Source organism: Schistocerca gregaria, chromosome 1, assembly GCF_023897955.1.
Source record: "Schistocerca gregaria isolate iqSchGreg1 chromosome 1, iqSchGreg1.2, whole genome shotgun sequence".
In the NCBI taxonomy this organism is placed as follows: domain Eukaryota; kingdom Metazoa; phylum Arthropoda; class Insecta; order Orthoptera; family Acrididae; genus Schistocerca; species Schistocerca gregaria.
The window spans coordinates 897439832-897465877 of NC_064920.1; the positions used below are offsets into that span (position 1 = coordinate 897439832).

The following is a 26046-nucleotide window of genomic DNA, read 5'->3' on the forward strand; positions in this document are numbered from 1 at the left end:
TGATGATGATGATGATTTTAATATCAGTACGAACCAGAACTAGAACTAGAAGTCAAATTTCACTGGCCTTCTTAAATGGCTAAGCTCTGCAACTTTTGCAGGAAAAAGGCCAAGAAAAGTTGACTTACTTTACCTATTTTTACTTTCTAATGCCTTAAAGTATCATATTCAGAGGCATTTTTTAATTGAGAAAGAATGTGTTCTTTGGATTTCATTTGGTGTCTACTCAAGAACCTCTACTGAACAGTTTTTTAAACAATTGGATATAATGACTACAGCCTCATGATTGTCCACAGTGATCAAGAAAGCTTGAAAAATTTATTCTCTAACCTCATTCATATCAATACATACATTTATTTTAATATGATGATTAATTATCTCTGTATAATGGCACAATGACTTTCTGTAATGTACTCCAAGCAACCTCTCATTGTAACATTCTACATCTACATCTACATTTATACTCCGCAAGCCACCCAACGGTGTGTGGCGGAGGGCACTTTACGTGCCACTGTCATTACCTCTCTTTCCTGTTCCAGTCTCGTATGGTTTGCGGGAAGAACGACTGTCTGAAAGCCTCTGTGCGCGCTCTAATCTCTCTAATTGTACATTCGTGATCTCCTCGGGAGGTATAAGTAGGGGGAAGCAATATATTCGATACCTCATCCAGAAACGCACCCTCTCGAAACCTGGCGAGCAAGCTACACCACGATGCAGAGCGCCTCTCTTGCAGAGTTTGCCACTTGAGTTTGTTAAACATCTCCGTAATGCTATCACGATTACCAAATAACACTGTGACGAAACGCACCAGTCTTCTTTGGATCTTCTCTATCTCCTCCATCAACCCGATCTGGTACGGATCCCACACTGATGAGCAATACTCAAGTATAGGTAGAACAAGTGTTTTGTAAGCCACCTCCTTTGTTGATGGACTACATTTTTTAAGGACTCTCCCAATGAATCTCAACCTGCTACCCGCCTTACCAACAATTAATTTTATATGATCATTCCACTTCATATCGTTCCGCATGCATACTCCCAGATATTTTACAGAAGTAACTGCTACCAGTGTTTGTTCCGCTATCATATAATCATACAATAAAGGAGCCTTCTTTGAGGTTATGTCCTCTCAAATATGTAAGTTATTTAACTTTTAATAAAAATGATCTTAATGAATAGTACGTACTTGTAGCAAAAGTGTGTATTCTAAACCATCTATTGAAGATCTCAGTTTTCTCTATGAGAAAACTTGGAAAGAACAAAACAGTAGTGAAAGTAGTCACGAGGATTAAGTCCGTATACATTTATAGCAGAGTATATATATATATTTGATTGTTTTTAGTGTAGCATAACTAAGTCAGGCCAACCTTTTATTATCTACTACATATTTACAGAATGCTACTGGAACATCCTGGAACAACATAAATACACTGGTGTGCAAAACTTAACCCTTTCTGCGTCTGCAATTCCAAATGGTATTATTAAGTATTCCTGGCTTTTTTAAGCTTCCCAATGCTTCAATGATACCATTTGGCATCGCTTCACGTAGTTCCAAGTTTGGCCAACAAATCACAGTGGTGTTTGCTTTCATGACTTGCCGTTTGTTTCAAGTGCAGAACAGAGAAGTGTTGTGAGTCGTGCTACTGCATTTGTGAGTGAATGATAACTGTTGTGTTTAGTTTTATTCTGTATATACTGAAATTCTTGGATATGGAACCAACTTTACATAGTCCCTCGAGGGGAAGGGAAAGAAATATGGTAAGTTTACAATACAGTTATGCATGCATTTTTTTGGGTAATTATTATGTAATTTATAATGATGCCATGTGGAATCATTATTTTATTTATTAACCAATAGCTTCAAAAGAACTTTTGCAATGGACATGGCATATGTGCAACATATACAGTAAATATTTCCCCAATTTTTTTCTAAATGTGACGCACAGAGGGTTAAGGTTGAAACTAACTTTCACACTATTTGCCACTGTTGAGTAACGTATCTCAGTGGAACTTGGACCATACACAGAAAGAAATGAAACAGTATAGTACAAAAGGTAACTGAAACAAATACACATTGAAATTAACAGAAATGACATTTTTATTCAAAGACAGCATGTAATTACACTGAAGTCACTGCAATTCACGATGACCCTCCTGACATTACAAAGTGTGGGACATGATTCTTAAGAGGGTGTGTGATCGCCACAGATGGCATTGCATGCTCTGCAATGTGCTCCCATGATGGCCACAAGATTGGCAATGAATTCTTGTGGCAATCCTCCATCAGTATGATTTGCAACTGCTGGATGGTCATTGGTGCATGTGAACATGCTGCAGTGTGTCTCCCTCAGGCATCCCACAACTGCCTGATGGGATTTAAGTCAGTGGAATAGGCAGGCCAGTCCATTCATCAAATATCCCCTCATTTTAAAAGCTCCCTCAACTGTGCTGTTTGATGCTGCCACTTATTTACAGCCACAAAGGTTTGAATGTACCCCTGAAAAGATGCAAATGGGGAAGGAATATGGTGTCACAGTACCACTGACTGGTGAGTACACCACAATCAAAGATCTGGGGGTCAGTACACTCACACAGTATCATGCCTCCCCACACCTTTACACCTGGACAACCAAATGGTCATGTTCAGCAATGTTCCTGGGTGCATTATTTGTTTCCACCACTTGCCATATAGGGTTATGTTTAGCTTGTTGAACAGCACGCACTATGGTCAATAACCTGTGGTTATTACACTCGTCCACCATTTGGGGTACACAATGGTGTGTGTCCGCTCAGTTCCTCACCACCTAACAAAAGATCACAAGCAGCAAAGAACAACCATTTGTGTGGAATTGCTTTTGCATTACGAGGCCAATTGTGATGATTTTTTGTCGGACGACATCACATGTGATTAAATATGGATTCATCACTTTGAACTGGAATCAAAACTGCAATCTATAAAGCAGAGCCACACTATTTCTCCTCCAAGGAAAAAGTTCAGAGCAGCAACTTCAAATGGTGACAGTCTTTGGGGGATCTGAAGGGGTCTGTTTGATGACCTCTCTCACGGTGCAATGATCAACTCTGAAATGTATTGTGCTGCCCTCAGGAAATACAAGAAACGACTTCTGTATGCTCGACACCACAAAAATTCAAATGAACTACTTCTCTATGACAATGCAAGGCCTTACATAAGTCTGAACACCCAAGATGAGCTCACAAAACTTTACTCGACTGTACTTCCTCACCCACCCTACAGCCAGGATCTTGCATCTTCCGATTTCCGTCTGCTTGGTCGAATGAATGATGCCTCTGTGGGAAGCAGAATGAGGATGATGAGGAGGTCACTGATGCAAAAAGACATTGGCTCCAACGTTGACAAGTAGAGTGTCACCACATGGACAATATAGGGCCTCCCAGTAATGTGGCATTGTAAAGGGACACATTCCTCTACTACTCTTCTTCAACAGAAGTTATTGATACCAAAAATACTTTCTAATTTTTAATATTATCTCAGCTGTTTTTCTAAAAGAATTTCATATGATATTGTACACGATGTTGTATATTTCAGGCTATAGTGTATAAAAAGAAGTTAGTTTATTTTTGTTGTTACAATCGATATGTACTAGCTCTGTATGTACAGTTAAAATTACTTTTAGAAACATCTGAAATTACGAGATATCTGGCACACTTAAAATTCCTATTATTAATTGCGCAATTGGATGATACTTATTAAATTTATTTCTGGATTCATTTATGAAATAACGGTACAGATTAACAGAAAGTCATTTGCAAAAAAGTTTGTAAACTCTTTGGAATATTTTTAGTACCACAGAATGGATTAGTAGTGGGCATGCCTCTGATGTGATCAGACATGTCCACTTTTGGCAATAACAATGTAATTTTAAATTTTGAAGTGGCAATTGTAAAGATAGTGTGATATAGAAAAATGTAAAAGAATAAAAATTCGAGTAACAGAAATTAACAGCTCAGGTAATGTTTCACCATTATTTACGGCACTTGGAACCATGAGAACCTACAATGTCAAAAATTTCTGCGTCAAGAATCAGCCCATATACATGAAGAACTGGAGCAAATCACAAGAAAAGAAGATAAGTAAATAAGTTTATTGTAAATCTTATTCCTCCCGAAGCTTATTAAAAGAGTTTATTTTTAAATGAGTCACAATCAGCAAATGATGTGAGGGAGGGGCTTGTCTGGGATCAATTGACTGATGATGAAGTTTTATCTGTTGCACAAGAAGGGAGAGTGATTTGTGCCATGTGCAGTTTATATGTAAATTAATTTCCGATCAAGCGAAGAGAGAAGACCGAGGACTGCCCAAAAAGTCATATCAATAATGATGAGGTACTACTAACATTACGAGCTGAATCAAATGAAACAGGATGGGGGACACCAAAAAGGAAATGTAAGTACAAACTATTTGTGAAATTAATTTGTTTGTGGACTCATGTGCTTGTTAACAAAATGAAGAGAGATGAGGGCAGTTGTGATGTAGAAGTGAAAGCTGTGTGGCGCAGTCAAGACATGTTTGAGCCGAGTGAAAGCATACTCAGCAAAAAGAAACCATACTCACAAAGAAACAGTAAAAGCTGATATTTTGCAATTAATTTTGGGAAAACTAAAGGAAATGAAGAGAAATAACAATAGTAAATTGGATAGGGTGCAACGCCACATGGACCAACTTAGCAATCTGTTTTCAGAGCTAAAAAATGGGTTATCAGATGGGTTAAAAAGTGTGTATGGAAAAGCTGATGTCTTAGAAAATAAATACATTGTTTTGGAAAATGAGTTAACTGTTGAATCTGCAAGACAGTCAAAGAATGTTAATGACATCAGAGTTGAACAGAACATTGTCACGGAAAAAAAAAAAAAAACGGAACAAAACTTTAGCAGTTTAGATCAAAAAAATTTAAATGTTGAGAACAATATGCAAAGTAATGTAAATGTTTTAGATCAAAAAATTTCTGCAATTCAGAAAAATTGCATTCACAAAAGTCTGTATTCAAACAATTGTAATGCATGGTCCAACAATCCAATCAAAAGTTTTTCATTAGCCAATTTACATCCAGTGAATTTTCTGTGCCACTGTAGGGATTGTTTTGTGTCAGGCATGAGTGACACTCAAAAAATTAAATTTGTTAAAAGATGTTTTGAAGGCAAAGCTTTGTCTTGGGTAAATTTAAATTTAAGTCAGTGGGAAACATATCAATGTTTCAAAAAAAGTATTCTAAATAAATTTTGGTCAGATGCTGAACAGGGGAGAATTAAAAGTGGAATTTTTGAATGGTCCTAATTACAGGAATAGGGACGGTTCTCTTAAAGAGTTTTGTAAAAATCAACTTATGAAATTAACACATCTTGACAGACCATTTGACGAAATGATATTGATTGATGCACTTAAAAGGAGATTACCAGAAAGGTTCAGTGAAATTTAATACACAGACCTGACGATTGTCTTAGAACAATTTTTACGATATGTTGACAGGCTGGGTAGAACAGTAGAAAGAGGTATGCTCCATAACAATCGGAATGACAGATATCACAATGGGAATAACTACAGAAACATAAGTAGTGGAAACTTCTATGAGGGTCAAAACATTAACAATTTTGAATATCAGCAGAATAGGAACAATGAGGATAACCATGGGCAATTTAATAGAAGAAACAATCACGCGAGAAAAGGCATTCCATCTCAATGAAGGTCCACAGTTTTGGGGCGAAGAAACACAACAAGCACAGGGCCTCCAATCTACACTTGCAATTAGACAATAATATCAATGTTAATGATGTAGCACAGGTACCTGAAGTTGAAAAGAAGAAATATCAGATTTCTCATTTATGTTTTGATCAAAAGTTTTGGGACACTATGTTTAATTATGGTGATGTAGGTGATAATCACAAACCAGCATTTGAGAGTAATGAGAACTTTTATGTGGTATGTACTAATTTTTTTTTCTCCTGGTCCGAAAACAGTGTTATTGATACATGTAAATCAGGTGATGACTGTATTGGATCTGAACTAGGTGATATTTTTATATAGATGTGAAAGAGAGCTGTGAAATACCTGAGGTTGGTAAATCTGAGACTGGTATCATACTGCAAACGAATGGAGGTGTTGATGGAGATGAGTCTTGTGTTGTTAGTGATGTTGGTGATGAAGTAATTTTGGAAGAATATTATGATGATGATGATGAGTATCAGGTACTTGTGGAATTTAAGAATAATGAAGTTTCAGAGTTATTTGTGAATGATGTTGACAATACAGATAAGGTAAGTGATGTATATGATGATGTACGGAGAGTCGTGTTACATCAGTACAGTCAAAGCATTTTTTCATTAATGTCATGCAGAGTAACGATCCAAACAGAAAAGGTGAGTTATCTGTAAGCCTACAGAATAAAGGTGAACACTTTGAAGTTTGTTTGGGACAAGATTGATGGTGACATAGATAAATCTGCATTCTGGATTAAGTTATCTGTGGTTAGTCAAAATTTGTATCCAAATTGATGGAATGAAGTGAAAAAAGATCTAAGTAGGAAGTGTAATTTTGACAGTAATATATTTTGTGTTTCTTCTGTAATAAGTGATGTTAGTTGTGCTATGGAATCCATTGATTGTGTTCAATCTTTACCTGACAACATGAATAACCAAAGTAATGCAGTGATACGAGTAAAGCTGATAAAAGCCTGTAAAGACAGTGTGGATGTAGCATTTGATGAAATTGAAAGTGAGCTTTTATGTGAACTGTCTAATAACAGAGATGATGATTCAGGTTTTGGGTGTCCTTACAACAAGATTAAGATTGATCACAGAGGAGGGAACTGTTTGATTGATACAGGTAGCCCGATTTGTGGGTATACCCATTGTAGGTGTAAAGATAAGAGGAGCTACTGGTAAGCGAAGCAAGTATGTAAAATGTCAAGAATTGTTAGCATTTAGTATAGAGGACAAGACCTTTGAACATATATACATAATGACCCCTAGTCTGGAAGAAAATATACACTATGATTGTAGATTCATAAGACTATATGATAGTGTTTTGCTTGTCATCAACGTAGTATGTAAGATGGTGTGACTTTTAAAGTTCTGTCCTAGCTGTTGACTGAGATTAAATCTATGTTGTGTAATAGATATGTGCTTTGGAATTTGATGCATATGTGCCAAGAGACTAAATGAGTAGATCCTTTTGCAATTTTGAAATGGGACAATGTTCACAATTTTTACTGCAAAAATTGGGAATAGTATCTTAGTATACTTGTGTGTCTCACCTTGTTAGTTCATTTCTTTTACTGCCCTTAGCTTTGTTTATTAAAGTTTCATATGTGAACACTTTTTAACCTCAACTGACATTGCTTTTGCAATATAAACAGGAAGAGAATATGCCGTGTGATGTGAAGAAGGTATTGAACAGCATACTTAGCACACAAAACAATGTTTCAGGATTTTATGTGAATGCTAGACAGGAAGTTATCTATCTGTTGGAGCCTGCGATGAAAACTCTAGGGAGGGAACTGAAAGATATGGGTGTATCCACTTCCTACACTGCCGTATGGCTGTACCCTGCTGGACCAGTCAACTTACGAGAGATTACAGGTGCTGGGTAATGTACTAAAGCGTCTTCCAACTACATCAGTGTTGTGACTGAAATTTGTAAATTGTTAGCAAACACTGCCAAAGACAGTGTTATTCCGCATAAATGTACATCTACATCTATGTGATTACTATGCTATTCACAATTAAGTGCCTGGCTGTCTCTCTACCATTCCACTCTTGAACGGCGAGCGGGAAAAACAAGCACTTAAATTTTTCTGTGCGAGCCCTGATTTCTCTTCCCTATGTAGGTGGGTGCCTACAGAATGTTTTCGTAATCGGAAGAGAAAACTGGTGATTGAAATTTCCTCAGAAGAGCCCACCACAACGAAAAATGCCTTTGTTTTAATGATTGCCACTCCAATTCACGTATCGTGTCTGTGGCACTATCTCCCCTATTTTGCATTAATACAAAACGAGCTGCCCTTCTTTGAACTTTTTCAATATCATCCGTCAGTCCCGCCTGATGCGGATCCCACACCGCACAGCAATACTCCAGAACAGGGCGGACAAGTGTAGTGTGGATCTGTTGCACCTTCTAAGCATTCTGCCAATGAATCACAGTCTTTGGTTTGCTCTACCCACAACATTATCTATGTGATCGTTCCAGTTTAGGTTATTTGTAATTATGATTGCAATCCCTAAGTATTTAGTTGAATTTACGGCCTTCACATTTGTGAGACTTATTGGTTAATTGGAATTTAGCAGATTTCTTTTAGTGCACATGTGAATAACTTCACACTTTTCTTTAGTCAGGGTCAATTGCCATTTTTTGCACCACACAGATATCGTATCTAAATCATTTTGCAATTCATTTTGGTCACCTGATGACTTTACAAGATGGTAAATGACAGCACAATCTGCAAATAATGTCTCCTGTGTCGTTAATATAGATCAGGAACAATAGAGGGCCTATAACATTTCCCTGGTGAACACAGGATATTACTTCTGTTTTATTCAATGACTTTCCGTCTGTTACTATGAACTGTGACCTTTCTGGCAGAAAATCACAAATCCAGTCACATAACTGAGGCGGTATACCACAGGCACACAGTTTGGTAAGAAGATGCTTGGGAGGAACGGTGTCGAAAGCCTTCTGAAAATCTAAAAATATGGAGTCAATTTGACATCCCTTATTGATAGCACTCATTACTTCGTGAGTATAAAGAGCTGGTTGTGTTCCGCAAGAACGATATTTTCTGAATCTGCGCTGACTATGTGCCGTAAATCGTTTTCTTCGAGGTACTTCATAATGTTCGAATACAGTATATGTTCCGAAACCCTACTGCAAATTAACGTTAGTGATATGGGCCTGTAATTCAGCAGATTACTCCTTTATCCCTTTTTGGGTATTGGTATGATGTGAGCAACTTACCAGTCTTTAGGTACGGAACTTTCTATGAGTGAGCAGTTGTATATAAATGCTAAATATGGAGCTAATGCATCTGCATACTCTGAAAGGAACCTGACTGGTATACCACCTGGACCAGAAGCCTTGCCTTTATTAAGTGATTTAAGCTGATTTGCTACACTAAGGATATCTACTTCTATGTTTCTTATATTTGCAGTTGTTCTTGATTGGAATTCGGGAATATTTAATTCGTCTTCTTTGGTGAAGGAGTTTCGGAAAATCATGTTTAATAACTCTGCTTTGAAGGCACTGTCATCAATGACTTCACCATTGTTATTGCGCAGTGAAGATATTGATTTGCCTCTTGCCACTGGTGTGCTTTATATATGACCAGAATCTCTTTGGGTTTTCTGCTAGATTCCGAGACAGAATTTCGTTGTGGAAATTATTAAAAGCATTCGCACTGAAGCATGCGCTATATTTTAAACTTCTGCAAAACTTTGTCAATCTGTGGGATTTTGCGTTCTTTTAAAATTGGCATGCTTTTTTTTTGTTGCTTCTGCAACAGCGATCTGACCCATTTTGTGTACCAAGAGGGATCAGTACCATCACTTATTAATTTAATGTGGTATATATCTCTCAACTGCCACTTATACTACCTCTTTGAAATCATTCCACATCTTTTCTACTTACGTGATCAGATCAGGAGTGGAGACTCCTATCTTAAAAAGGCATTACGAGCATTTTTATTAGTTTTTTTTAAATAGATGTACTTCACATTTCTTTTTGATGGTTGTAGGTGTTACGGTATTCAGCCTAGCAGCAAGTGCCTTGTGGTCACTAATCCCTGTATTCACCATGATACTTTTTTCAAGTATGGGGACAGATTTCCCAACACATTATATAACTTTAAATCAGTAGGGTTTCTTATCAGTTGTAAATGAATCTTCTCGGCCTTTATGTATGTAGGTTAGTTTATATGGACAGTTAGCAAATACTGTGGAAGACATTTACTAGTATAGACAATATAACAAAATGTATACATGTCTGCCTTCATCGCCTGATTTTGGTCCTCAAGCTACTCGATTATGTCATCATTCAAAACTATTTATGATTCTGTTTACCTATATTTATCCTGAGTACTGCAGTATTGTATCTTGATTGGTACTTGAGATGTGGTCAGACTCATGCTTAACTCTGTTTTGGGTACCTCTGGTCATCGCGACTCACTCTCTCTCTCTCTCTCTCTCTCTCTCTCTCTCTCTCTCTCTCTCTCTCTCTGTGTGTGTGTGTGTGTGTGTGTGTGTGTGTGTGTGTGTGTGTGTTTCGCGCGCGTGCGTGCTCACGGAGAGCGTGCAACTGTTGAGTGAGGCTAGATGCTTCTTATAATTACTCTTTACATACGATAGAACTTATTGATATAATTATGAACTTTATTCATTTCATTGTATCGAAACATTTTTTGCTGGTTTGTACCCCGTGTGGTTTGGATTCATGGGTCGGTCCCCACATCGTAAGCTTAGGCACTAATATTTTTTCATTATTTTGTATTTTCATGAGTCAATACATCCTTAAATACTCTAGCTTATGTAGCTGACTGATTTTGTGCTGTATTCCTTTTCATGATTGAGCATATTCCTCTGGTCTGTACCTGTCGTCATGAATTTTTCGAGTCGGCTCACTTGTCATACATTTGCGCTCTGAATTTTTTTCTCTCTTCTCTTCTGAAAATTTTGAAGGTGTGATTTTATGGAAGTAAACTTACAATTTGTAATTCTAGTAATTTACGTTGTCTCTGTATTTATTTCTATAGTTTCATGTTGTAATATTATAGTTTTGACTTTGTATTATTTGTCTTGTGACAGAATGTTCCACAGATCTGAAAATATGAAAGCCAAGTCCTGATATATGTACAGATTATGACTTGTGTAGTAGATATTTTTCTTATGTTTTCTGTAATATGTTATGTATCAGATACTTCATACACCTGTATTTTATCTTCTGACATTTTGTACACTGCTTGGCAAAACCTTAATAGTCCGTCACAACATATTATAAACACATTGTTTACAAATTTTGTGAGGGGGATATTGTAAAGGGACACCTTCATCTAGTGTTACTTTTCTTTAACAGAAGTTATCAATGCCAAAAATACTTTCTAATTTTTAAACAAGTTAATATTATCTCAGCTGTTTTTCTAAAAGAATTTCATATGATTTTGTACACAATGTGGTGTATTTCAGACTATAATGTATAAAAAGAAATTATTTTTGTTGTTGCAATTGATATGTACTATCTCTATACATAAAATTAAAATTACTTTTCTTTTAGAAACATTTGAAATTATGAAATATCTGGCACACTTAAAATTCCTATTATTAATTGTGCAATCGGACGATACTTATTAAATTTATTTCTGAATTCATTAATAGAAAGTAATTTGTCAAGTAATACTTTGGAATACTGTTAGTACTGCAGAATGTATTAGCAATGGGCATGCCTCTGATATGACTGGATGTGTTTCTATGTTTGGCAATAACAATGTAATTTTTGATTTTCAAGTGGAAATTGTAAAGACAGTGTAATATTGAAAAATGCTAAAGAATAAAAATTACAGCAACAGAAATTAACTGCTCAGGTAATATTTTACAATTATTTACGTCAATTGTAACCATGAGAACCTACAATGTCAAAAATTTCAGCTTAAAAAATCAGCCCCTAGGCGTGAACAACTGGAGCCAAATTCGAGAAAAGAAGATAAGTAAATAAGTTTATTGTGAATCTTACAACTCTTGAAGCTTATTAAAAGAGTTTATTTTGAAATGAGTGACAATCATCAAGTGATGTGCGGGAGGGGTAAGATTACAGTGTAAGGTGGTCACGTTGAACAGAGCTTATGTTGAAAAATAGGGTTTTGTTGCTAAAAGAGTAGGGAATAACACAGTGTATTGGAATTCTGAATAAAAACAACCTTGTTTCAGAAAAAAAGGGTTGCATTTCTTACTGAATGCCCCCTCGCACATTAAACCTGAACACATGGAAACATTACACTGTGGGACAGATGTAATCCAGATTATTAGTTTCATCCAAATGAAGTACAACCACTTCTCAGCATCAACAGTATCTGATTCTTCAGCCTTGCTAGACAATCCAGAATGCTGCTCAGAGTCACTATCACAAAGATCATCATCAGTCCCATCAAGATTACTGGAAATTCAACCTCCCCCCTCCCCGACACATTCACACACACAAACCAAATGACAAGTTCTTCCAAGCAAGTAGCCAAAACCGAAGGCACACTTCCGACACAGAAGCAGGTTGCAAACGTACTCCTGGCAATACAGTTGTTTTGATTATTATGTCATGTTTATAGGACCGTCTTATACTAGCTTTGAATGGACGATTATACACACATCTAAAGGGTGCAGACACTTGTTGTGCCATAAGGTGCAATCACTAGGTCACAGTTTCCCTTTTTCAGGTTTTGTTTCACTTGATCACCAGTGTGCCCACGAAACTACCCAACAGAAGTACTGATTCCGAGTGAAGAAGAGCTCCTCACCGCTTATTCCACACTGCTGAAATCCAGTCTGGAACTAGTTCCTCTGCATCCACCCACCATCACAAGCTCTCACAATGACAGCAGCTGGGAAACTTTCCACAGTTGCCATAAGTTTCCACAAATGAAACTCCCTGATTTAAACACATTTGGTGACAAAAATATGCATTTCCTTGGAGTCACAAGATGGATTTAAGAAACCTTCACTAATTTCATAAATAAACTCAGGAAAATGTAGCCTTTTGAAAGAAGTGTATAAGGTGGAGAAAAATTGTGTAAACCAACACTGTAGGTGACCACCAATAACATATTGGTTCTACTATGTTCATAATTGTCAGTTATTATCCACTGTGTTATATCTATTATTTTACAGGTATTGTGCAATTTTTTTTTACCCCCCTCCACCAAGAAATGTGTGAGTACATAGCATACACACTGCCCGTGGCTGACGCAATTTTCTTCTTCTTATCGTCCATACTTTCTAACACATAACTGCCAAAATATACTAGAACAAACAAAATGTCTATAAAACACCACACTGTACAATGTGTTTGTAATGAGACAGTTGCAATTCCTGAACTCCATTGCCCATGGTCTCTGGCCTGCAGAGGAGCAGCACAGTCCTGCATCCAGGGATAAACCATGAAAATCTGCTGCATTATGCCGCACACAAACAGATCCACCCTGTAGGCAGATTGGTGAGATTATATCTGACGGACAGAATCGGTATATTAGTGAGAGCCAAATGGCTTCAGATCGGCATGCCCAATCCATTACAGAAACCCGCAGAAACGCTCTCCGGTTTTGGCCCGTCTTGGAAATCCACTCACGTGGCCAGTTATTCACAAGCCAAGATATCATGTTGATGAAATGATACCCTGGTGATCAATTCATGCAACAGATAACTTGTTCAAATACTCTGAGAATCAATAATAATAATAATGATAGATAGCAACTTACCATAAAGACGATTGCTGAACCACAGACAGGCACGTAGAAAAGACAATCACACTCACACCTACGTTTTCAGCCACAGCTTTTGTCAGAAAATGAGAGCACAAACACATTCACACAATCACTCCGACACAACTCCTGAACACACGACCGCTGTCTCTGGGTGCTGGTTCTACAGTCTCTGAGAATCAGAGCCAAACAAACCACTCCTCATGCCTCCCTGCCTCTTGTCAGTAGCTCCCAGGAAGTGGTGGCATCATTTACTGCAAGCTGAGGGGAGTGGCAGGATGGGGAGAAGCAGTAGCAATCAGGGACCAGGGAAGCGGTGCACGTACTCAGCAACACCCAGCCAGCGATGATGCATGACACCTCAGTAATCAAATCATTTCATCTACTGAGACAAAAATTTGATTTTTCCAGGTTCTTTTTTTTCCTTCCAATTTCCATGATATTTTTCTGATTTCCCTGACATGTTGGAAATTCTCTGATTTCCAGAACCTGTGGCAACCCTGCTTTCTCCCTTTGACAGGGTTTTCTGATTAAAACCACATACAGCAGAAATTTTCATCCAACAGTCGTTATGCCCAACATCACTGTGCACAGTCGTTTTTCAGCAACACGTACACATATTTGCACACTACTGTAATGCTGCTCAGCATATCAAAATGGGCCAGATTCTGGCCTGCAATCCCTGTATGATAAAGCAAGTAACAATTTTTGTTATGTAACGCTCAGGAGATATCACACAAAGTTTCTGCACAACTGTAGTTCTGTGACAAACAGATAAGACTGTTTCATTACATAAATGACTGAAACCCCCACACGAAACTATAATTCTTTTGGTAAAATATTTCTTTTACATCCTGAGCTTCAATTTTCCATCATAGTGGTAAGGCCACATTTCCTATTTTGAATTACAATTTTCACTTTTGTCCTCAAAATGCACACCAAACTATTAATGGGTTTCTCTTCACTTCCGCACCAGCGGCAAATGTAACCCCCTCCCCCTTCCCCTTCCTGCCAAATCACGATCAAATCTGCATCCAGCTTCCCACTTTCTACGTTCCTTTTAACTCTACTGTGGTTTCTAATACACCCCTTTCTCAGTTGCACTAACAAAACAATCGCTGCGTAACTAGTATACATATTTCCCATTGTCAATCACAAACCGAAAGATCAACTTTTCTCTTGTCCTTAACTTCCTGACACAGTCCCTTGGATTAGTCACATGACTAGACCTCCCAATAAATCTGTTATTTCCAGGCACACATGTACAAGTTAGGTGCCCATGGCCAGCTACCTAGCAACAACAGTTTTAGCAGAGCCATGCTATTCTGACAACTTAAATCCATTATTCAAAAACGCACATTTTTAATAACTTCCCAGAAACCATAAAAAGTCTGATACTAATAAAGTATGTTTCAGACCAGCCAAAAGGATTTATTTGGGGTCAATGCCAATCTCAAAGACAAATTTCTTAATAGAATCAAGTGGCCCATACATTATTAACAATGTCAAATATTAGTTTTATGACATATTCAAATTCTGTGTCCGATTTGTGCGAATAAAATACAGTACACTGTTTTGTAGCGATAGTGGAAAATTATCTTGCTGCAAAGCGTTGCTTCTCAAAGCAATTTATAAGATGTTATGAAGCGATAGTGTTATTTATTGTTTTTACTTTTGGTCACTGTATGGAACCAAAGATGCATTTTACGCATTGTCTCTGCACTTGCACTTTGTAAATGTTGGAATGTGTCTTATCACATACCCAACATTTAGTGGTGACCCTGACATGATAATGCCGCCTAAGAAGCTACATGATCACATCGGCTACAGCGTACGCGTGAGCCATCCATGCTGTGACATACACGCATAAAGACTGCGCCAGCTGCGCCACGTTCTTCTCATGCAACTTACAGAGGAGCTTTGACTCATGTTCAAACCAACAGTCACAAGCAAGATGCCAGCAATCCCAGCAGTCAGTTGCTAATCCATGAAACCGCCTCCCTTTTGATAACAAAGCCCAATGCTTTGGTTTGCTCAACTGGAGAGCCAGTTTGTGTTTGCACATGTCACAGCCAACGAGACAAAGTACTGCTACATCATTGCAGCACTAAATGAAGAGATGACCAGTGAAGTAGCTGCACTCCCAGCCACAGAATGGTACACAACAATTAAAAGTGCACTAATCAAACACTTGTCACAGACAAGAGGTCAAGAGACTGGAGAAACTGCTGCGCATAGAAAATCTCAGAAATCACATGTCATTGCAATTACTGTATAGTCTATGCACTTTGGCAAATAGTGCACTCAGTGATGATATACTGAGGAGCATTTGGCTGTCACGCCCGCCCACGAACATACAAAAGATGCTTATGGTGTGTGCAGGAGATTTAGACACTCTCATGCAGACGGCCGACCATATAGTGGAAATGTATCCGTCTGCATGGGAGGTAGGTGTCACACCACAACCTGATTCCTGCCACAACAATATTTCCATAATTACAGGTGCAACTGGAGGAGCTTACAGCACAGGTCACGGCTCTGCATGCACCAGTGTGCCCACAAAACTATCCAACACAAGTACTGATTCTGAGTGAAGAAGAGCTCCTCGCCGCTTACTCCACACTTCTGAAATCCATTCTGGAACTAGTTCCTCTGAATCCACCCACCATCACAAGCTCCACAGCTCAACACGGGGTCGCAACTGCTCGCCGTCAACCATGATGGTATGTTAGTACCACAGACAATTCCATACAGAGGCCAAGAAGTGTAACCTGCCATGTGAAATGAGAAGCATCGACAAGGGCTCAGTGATGACAGCAACTGACTCAACAGATAACAGCTGTCACCTTTTATCACTGAGCAATACACAAAACAGCCATTCTTGGTAGACACCAGAGCAGCTGTGTGAGTTTACCCGGCCAAATGCCTACCTCGTCATAGTCGTGATGATCGTTGCCTGTTTTCTGCCAATGGCTCCACCATTCAGACATATGTACATCATAGTAGTCAATGTAGTGCATCCGATATTACGGGCAGACTTTTTGTCATACTTTGGACTACTACCAGACCTCAGGCACTGCCGTCTTCTGGACATGATTGCCAACCTAAGCAGCCAGTATCGATTTCATCACGGTGACTGTGCCAGAATAAGAACAGTAATGGGTGATTCACTGTGTATCTCACTCCTTCAGCAGTATCCAGAAATTATGCAGCAGTCATCCGTGCTTGCACTAACACAAAACAATAAGGTGCACTACATTTTAAGAACACATGTAGCAATGGTGGAAAATTATCTTGTCGCAAAGTGCCACTTGTCATAGACGTTTATGCGATGTTATGTAGCCATACAGTTGTTTATTCTTCATTTTTACTTTTGGTCACTGTGCGTAACCAGGGAGGTATTTCACGCATTGTCTCTATAATTGTGCTTCATAAATGTTGGAATACACCTTGTCAAATACCCAAGAGTTTTATTTTGGCAATGCTATGTCTCAATCGCCTACAAATCTTCTTAGATACCACAGTATGTAAAATTTCTAGGTTTGTGGAAAGTGTTTTGTTACTGTAATTTGTAATATTGAGTAGGTTTAAAACTTCCACATAACACCTTTAATTTATGTTCTTTTTCCTTCTTTTTTTCCTTTCTAGAAATACTTGCTCCCAAGCTATGCACAGCACAATACTAACAGCTCTTCCTCTTTCTGAGCTCAACAACTTAATCATTATGGAGGGATAATGACTCAGTTTTTCAGGATAGAAAAAGGGAGGTTGCGGTACAGAAAATGGCCCAGAGATCACCAGTGTGTGTGTGTGTGTGTGTGTGTGTGTGTGTGTGTGTGTGTGCAGTGAGTGAAGTGTTATGAAACAATGTATGTGCAGTTACTGATAGTGAGATATGAGTGAACGGTGTGGCATTACATTATTTAATAAGTTACTTGCAAAAACAAGTATTGCATAGCAGGAGTAAATCTAATGATTATGTCTAACTAGAAGCCTATAAATATATGAGTATACGAATTACCTTATTTTAAATTAGTCTAAACTTGTAAATACTTTGACATGTCCTATGTCCTTGTAAAAAGAGATCTACGGATGAATAAAGGTACTACTACTACTACTACTACTACAAACTTTTTGTTTCTTCCAAATTTTTCAGGGCCATTTCATTTCATTTAGTATCTGCGGACGGAACAATAAAGTACTAGAAATTTTCTTTGGTATGCATCATCAGGGTGTATACGTGGACAAGAAAAATTCCCAGATTTTTCCCCGGATTTCCCGTTTAAAAATACACTTTCTCCTGGGTGAAAACACACTTTTTCCGTGTTCAGTGACAGTATATTTTCCCTTATCAATCCTTTCAAAGGTTAAGGTTTTATACACGGGCGTAGAATTTCCCGGCACTTCAGCATACAAAACTCAGAGAAAAAGACGTGTTTTGGAAAGATCTTTTACACCCAGCAACATGAACGTTGCGTATTTTCGTATTACAGAAGCATACATTGGAATTCCACCAAACACCTCATGGTACTTTCTGAATCATTGAAATCGAGATTGCGATGCGTTTCTGTAAGGGAGTGATAGCTCATGTCATGTGATCTAGGCCTTCAATGACAGCAGATATGCAGAGCATAGGACACGTGATGTAGTCAGCCAACAGCAACATCATCACTGTTACGTAGCACGAACACACAAACAGGGAAAGTAATAGTTTAAATTAATATACATAGTGCTGCTACTAGAAAAGAAAAGCTTTCACATATAATATTGGTGTCTAAGGTTAATAAGCTGCGAGAGAAGCTATGATTTCGCATATAATGTTGATCTTTCTTGCGCGTGTTACACTTTAAGAATCTCACAAATGTGTCAGTAAAATTTTTAATAATGACAAATGTCTGATCTTCAGAGTTCAAAATTCTTTTAAATGGCTCGTCATCAAAGAGCTGATTTTTAAATCAGAGTCAAACACTCTGTGATTTAAGAAATTCATGGTACATTCTCGCACACAGTTCTACTTACATAAAATGATATTATCTTTGAAAGTAACGCTTTTCAAACCACCATTAGCAATATTTTCCCGTGACCTGTTAGAAATAGGTTCATTTCAGCAGTTGGCAGAGAGCGCAGATAACAGGCATCACTACCATGACGCAGGAAGACCGTATGTACGTACGTGAAAAACATTGAAAGATCATACATTATGTCATAAAAGAAACAAGACATCGGAGGATACTTCAAGAGCATCATAACTTCGTTAACCATAACTAAAATGTGCACGTTTAAAGTGCGTACTTAAAGTGCACATATGTCCAGATTCCGAATCAAGTAGACCTCGACCTGTAAATTTTCTTGGAGCACCAGTACTGTATTATCGTGTTTGATTCTTTATTATGGCATAAAGCCATACGTGCTAGAAGATGAAAACATGCACTTGAAATGCAGCGAACAGTTGAAACTAACCAGTACTGTGGAAGTTAACATTTCGTTTCAAAATACATCGAGTGCCTCTGTGGAAAAGGTTAATAAAAGTCAAATTTCTTTAGCAAATAGACGAAAGTAACTTCATTCTTCCGCAAGGCGACTAATACTTGACTGTCAGAAAGGCGGAAAAAAAAAATTGAAACTAATGACATATTTTAGCCTTCCCTAATTATATGAATGTATTTTAATTCACTTGATAGCTCCCGGCCACAGATATCTGTTTTGTTTTCATTTGATGTGAGAGTAAACGAAGGGGAAACAGCAAAATCGCTAAATGTAATCACGGGTCACGTGGAGACTACCCACTATAGCTCAGGTTGCTCTGCAGATCAACCTCGGATCTACAATATTTACAAACAGGGTCAATACTTTAAAAAAATAAAAAAATAAAAAAAAATTGAATTTTCAAAAATAGGTTCATCTTATAGTGCACATCTTTCGGAAAAGTCTGAAACATAAAACGTATGTGTTTGAGGAAATGTACGACAAGTTATTTGGTCTTAAGTGTGCCAAAGTACAGTGCCACGCCTCTTCATAAAGTATTCTTCTATTGCACGTCACTGTATTTCGCTCTGTGGAATTGAAACGTGTATATTTTGTACTGGATGCCATCAAACTATATTCAGGACAGTGGAAATCGAAATGTCCTGTGGTGCCTATCCTGCTCCCAGTCAGCCGGTTTGATAGGTTGCCCCCCCCCCCCCCCCCCCCCAAAAAAAAAAAAAATCACCTCGCTATTAATAGCGGATGGGATTATTTGTAATTGGGAGAACAAGAACTCTTCAGAAAATCTGCACTCTTTACTGCTTATTAGCTAATAACTTGCTGCTTTGTGTGACATAAAATTAAATATATAGGATACATAAAACCAATAAAGAAAAGAGACAAGCAACAAGGTACACATATCTTAAACCCTTAGCTCCTAGTATTTCTTTCTCTCTAATAATGCTACAACTTTAATGGCATGCTTTCCTTCCTGCGAAAGGATCTATTACCTCATCAAAGTTCGTCAAACGATTCACTATATGAAAAATCGAAATATCGTTATCTACAACTGAAAAAACTGCTAATACGAATAATACCCAAGACTGGTGTGGTTTCTCAATCTGATTACGTCTATTTTGTCACTGTATGCTAGATAAAACAACATAGGCCTTTCTAATATTTCAGCAATTTTGTAACACACATCTAATATACGAGACTGTTTTGGCACAAATGGTCATTTTTATAGCACGACAGAATATAATTCACGAAGTGCCAATATCAAATGCCTATTAGGCCTACTACAAGCAAAAAGCTTTATGTCAGGAAATAGTTTTACATTTCACTCATATGCACCAGCTTCATAACCATGAGATTGAAAAGTAGTATTACGAAATTTTTATATAAATTTGGAATCGTCATATTCTTCCATGATTTGTGTGATGTCCCCGTTTCTCCTCCTTCTAACGAACATCAGCAATTGTCATCAGCAATTTTGCAGCTATTCCTACCATTGTCAAAATTTGTTCGTCAATTAATTTCACTTATCTTGCGGCTGCTAGCCGGGGACTGTACAACTGGTCCTTACTAGTGTAGCGACCTGGCCAAAAATTTTCTGTCAAAATTCATTTTTTTTGGTAAACCGAGAACATAGTACGTAATCTTTCTCACCTGTTATTCCTGTCAGTCGTTTACTTCCATTCTGGTACTCTGAATCTATGGACTTCGCTAGTAACTATAACAATGCTGATCATTCGCAAAACCAATCAACCACATAACCAGACAGCGATTGGCATTCATCCGTTCGGCTTTACTCCGCTCAGCTTGGGTAGCCCCGACCCCTTTCATCTGCAGAAAGTTTATTTCTAGAAGTGACGAAGATTCTCCTGACACACGCATCATGTACACTATGCACGCTTTCAAAAATCAACTTATGATTAATTCAGAAATCAACTTAAAATGTGTCCAAAAACCAACAGGGAAGCGTTTCACAATAATCGATAGACAAACATGCGCTGGATGCTAGGCGCTTTGTGAAACAAGTTTATTCTCCCTCCAGAATATGAATTTGGTGCCCTCTTTTCCCGGTAGCATCTAGCTGCTTGCTGTGACTGCTTGCACAGCCAACAGCCACATTCCTGTAGCCAGAAGCGGGAGAATCTACTGCTCAAGCGCGCCTCAACTGCACATGCATATGAGGCCGCTCGTAACAGTTGTGACTTCACGCTCATCGGAGGCAATTTGTTGTTATGAAGCATTGCATAGTCTTCCTAAAGCCTTTGACACATTTTGCTGTTGGCAGACGCTTGCAAGAGCACTGTGTGTCGTTGTTGTATATGGTGCATTTCCTTTGCAATTCAAGTTATTTTCATTTTTTCTCTTGTTTATGTTTTATTGTTGAAGTATTATTCCGTAGTAGTGGTATACAGTAATTTCCTTTGTTAGGGTATCGGTTCTTACCAGTCAAACTTACCAAAATTTAATTGAAAACTAAAATAATGAAAAATTCCCAGAATCCTAAAAAATTCCCGAGTTTTTCCCGGTTTTCTTCCGGACGAAAAAATTCCCGGGCTTCCCCCGGATCTCCCTGTTGTCCCGTGTCGTATACACCCTGATCAAGTATTTTTGTTTTCTGACATGTCCACAAGGCCCACGAAGCAAGCAGTGAATCTAATCTAATCACATTCATTTCCATCTTATTGTTAGTATATCAATAGTTCAATTATTATATATAAACATGAGTTCTTTAACATCATAATAACAAAAAATTCAAATAAATTCAATACATACCATAGCACACAGCGGAGCAGTTTGTTATGGCTGATTAAACTGTAACTTGTAACTTTGAACTCTTCATTTTCTTGTAACTTTTTCCGAATCATTCTTGCACTAGCAAACGAAAAAGAGAAAACATTGATAAATATTACACCAATAAAATAATAACAAGAAATTATGTACACATAGTTCATAAGAATTTCGCAAGTTTTTAAATTTCTTTGAAAGAATATTAACTGTTCAATTCTTAAACTGAACCTCATAATGTGTACTGCAAATCCTAACTGTTCCTTCCATATACATTTATGAAATAATAATCTTCCTACAAAGCAGACAAAAATTATTTGAGCAGAATCATTTTCACCTAATATATAAAATAATTTTATTTTACTCCCACACCAATTGAAATTATACATAAGGACTCCACAGTAAATGGGGATGGCAATATACAACAAATCAATGGGCTAAAACATATTTTATATGAAACCAGGGATTCTCAAAACAAGGCTACAGCAGATTCTGTGGAAGAAGTACTACAATTCAGTAAAAGAATTCACACAGGATGAAATTATAATTTGAGCAAGGGGTAGTTAATTTCTTTTTATTGTATGTACATATTACAAAATTGTATTAATATGGTGATGCTGCTGTTCTATGTTTATAGTGAAATTTTACCACAATTTTGGTGTCTCTCCTGTACTTGAACCAAATGATTTTGATTATGTACATTAATGAGACTAACAAAACAATATTCACGGTATACACTCCCTGTAATTCTTTTATTTCCATTCTCTGGTCCACATTCAGGTAATCCAGTATACTGACAGAGTTAGGCACTCACATACATAACTTGACACCTCACATATTACTACATAATTTAACGCACAAAAGCATATGCAGCAATAAAGCCTCCATCAAATCATAAACAATATACCTACATAAAAAAGCATTCAACTATGTTGTTGCAGATATTCTCTGACTTACTATTGTACTGTAGTACTGTGGAGGTAGCACAGGCAGTGTCTAGAAATCAGAAGAGTGAGACATATACCTGCCATTAACCTTTTGATGCAGTGGCGGAGAGTCTAATACTCTGGGCTATCCACTAACCAAACACAATGATGAGACTATTTTCATTCAAGTTGGACAAGTGGCCGGTCCACGACTGCACAACTGATGCACTAAAATTTCTTTATTAATGGCAAGAAGAAACTACAATTTGCTATCACCATGACTCCCTGAACTATTAAACCATATCTGAAAAAAAGATTGTTGGCTATAACATAACTTATTGACTTCCACAATGGCATGAAATGCTGAAGTTTTGGTCTTTAGTGAAGACAGCAGACGAAATAATTATATAGTCACTCAAATGACAATGCTGGCAGTGAAAAGCATAGATGTCACAAGAGAAGAGTAAAGTACTGTGTTTGGTCTTCTGGAATAGTTTCACTGTGGAACATAACACAACAGTTCCTTCATTTGTGTGTCACAAAAATGCTGAAATGACAGATAACTGTGGTAATAAACTGCTGAGAGAAAATCAACTAAAACTGCTCAGTACAGGAGAGGCAACTATGCATGTTCAATTTTATGAAAATTATATACACGAAATTCCTTCCCGTTAACCTAAATTAGTACATCCTAGACTGCTGGACCAAATAAGTATTCCAAGCAATTGAAAAATCGAGCAGTTCATTCCACTTTTCGAGAAGGTTGTTGAACAATGCCCATAACTACAGACTCGCATTGCTGATGCCAATCTATGGTAATGGAACACGATTAATGCTCACAAGTGACTTCAGTAATCTTGTCTGGAGAAACCATTGAAAGGTTACCAGCTTCTTGTTAGGGTTATTCTGCAGTGCAACTTTCTACAAAATGATATAGGACTATGACTTCACTCAAGTTAACTTCAATCTTTTTTTTAATGCATTGGATACATTTTAAATTATGAATAAAATATGAGCTCAAGATTACTAAATAAGCTTTCTGACTGGCTTGAGGGCTTCCCAATTGATGGAATTCAGTACGTCATTCTTAATACGAAGAAATCATTAGATGATACAGTAACTTTGGATGTACCCCAAAGGACTGTCGTAAGGCAATTAACATTAAAGATAAGTATAAATGAATGGATGGATAACATCAATAGTTCCAGGAAGGTGCATGCAGTAGTTGACGTACTGAATAGAGAAATTGCAACCCCAGAAAATTGCAGCAAAATGCAGGAAGAACAGTAAAAGATTGACACTTAGTGCAGGGGCTCACCGTTCAGTTCAACAAAAACAAATGTAATATTTTGTGCAAACAGTTATAGGAAAGACAGATGTTGGGCAATCTCACTCAAAGAATCCTTATGAAATGTAATCAATCCATTCAGTTACGATTTACGGTGTGTCCAGTGAACGAGTCCATGATTTCAAAATTAAATATCTGAAAAACTAACATTGACAGACAAGTGCAACATAGCATACGTTTACTGTGAAGGCTTAAGAATTTTATAAAGACGGCACTGTAGAATGTGCAGCCCATAACAGTACCAGTGTGCATAATTAAACTCGCCCCCTGCAAGCAGTCTTTGTAATCACATCACAATCTTTCTGTAACATCTACCACTCACAGTACAGAGGTGGCAAGAACAAACAATGAAACTTGAATTACATCCTGTAGTGTATCAAACAGAAATCGATTCAGATACCACACAGATCATGTGGTGAAATGCTTTTGGTAGACAGTGTCTTTCAATGTGCCTCACAAAAAGTAGTTACGAGAGTCAGATTGGATGAATAACGAGGCCAATCCAGACCAGTGTCAGTAAATTTGCACTGACTCTATTCCTGAAGTTCACAAAGAATGCAAAACACTTGTTCAGTGAGATGTGGTATGGCCCCATCTGGCGTCAATCATTCAGTGCCTGGTTAATCTTGCCAATGCCAGCTGTGTGGCAACAAACAGTTCCAAAATTGCAAAGCAACATTCACTAATGATCTCACATAAAAAAGGGCCACTAACGGCTCTGCTGTATACCACAGCTCAAACAGAAACTTTGGGATAATAGAGTGGTTTAGTTTCATATAAATGGGGATTTTTGGAACCCCAAAATCCCCAGTTTTGTTTACTCATAACTCCATTCAGGTGGAACTGTATTTCACCTGTGTACCAGATGCAGCCAACATCAATTCTTGATTATCAATCACTGTGAGAAACTGGGTTGCAAAGTCAGCCTTTTGTCGCACAGCCTGTGCAGGTATGACCTGGTGGCTTTGTATTTTAAATGAAAGATGTTGGCTTGGTCTCAATATCTTCTGTGCGCTGGAATGCTTCAAATGAGTCTCTGCTAGAGTTCCTTGGATGCATTTCCTTGAATTTTGCTGAATGGTTTACAAGACACATATTCAGGAGAAACTACAGTTTGCCTGTGGCCAACATTCCCCACTAGATCATAAGCTATGCTGCCTGAGCAGAATATGGCAAAGAGCTTGCAAATGGTTTTTGCCTCACGGGCTTTTGGAGCGTTAAATTGTGTTTCTAAACAGCACCTTATTGGCACAGGACTACGATCTAACCTGTGGTATTCCAGAACCACATGTTGTTCAACGAATAAATGATTTCAACCTCTTCCACAGGTACACTAACCCCTTTTCACGGTTCAACGGTGGAACTGCTGTGCTAATCTGGGATGCAGCACTTATAGGCACTGTGTATTGCAACTAGTATGTCATTATATTAGTAACTTTTCCCACTATTTCAAAACTTCTGTATAAAATTCTTACAGCTTTCACAGAAAACATACCACTTGTTGCAATCATCTATCAACTTTTAGTTTTCAAGATATTTAAGTTTGATATGAGAGGCTCCTTTGCTGGACACCATGTACAAAGACCTCATTTAACTTTTGAGTATTGTTTCTTAGTCTGTGATTCTTTCCAGGTAGGCTTGATAGCGTAGATAAAGAATTTAGCAGCCCTGTCAGCAAACATCAAGATTGATGGAGATGAGCTGGCACACACATCACAGTGGAATAGTACAGAATGTCATAACATAGGGTGCACGCAAAGTGTGGTGTGGGCACAGCTGACTTAAGTGTCAGCGATTGGCAGCAATAGACAGCGATAGGCCAGGCCTGGCAGTTCTTACACTCATTTTGACAAACTTTTATTAGTCCCTCACCTTACACCGTGCTCTGTTTACACGTGTTAGTGACAAGCATTCGCAGTGGTCATGTTTGTGTTTATCTAAATGCCCATCTCTATGTGGTGTTTGGACAGTCTACTCCCCCGCAAGTTGACTTGTATGTCAAGTTTCGTCTCCTCTTCTGGGG

The 26046-nt window shown here is 37.9% G+C and overlaps 1 protein-coding gene across 1 annotated transcript in view; it reads right to left on the reverse strand.

Annotated features, from left to right (window-relative positions):
- The window catches only part of LOC126274332 (pre-piRNA 3'-exonuclease trimmer-like), a 209310-nt gene that overhangs the window by 13811 nt on the left and 169453 nt on the right, over positions 1-26046 (reverse strand). Inside the window, exon 11 of the mRNA XM_049977104.1 lies at positions 21738-21836. Coding sequence (XP_049833061.1) covers positions 21738-21836 — 99 coding nt within the window. The remainder of the gene's footprint in view (positions 1-21737; positions 21837-26046) is intronic.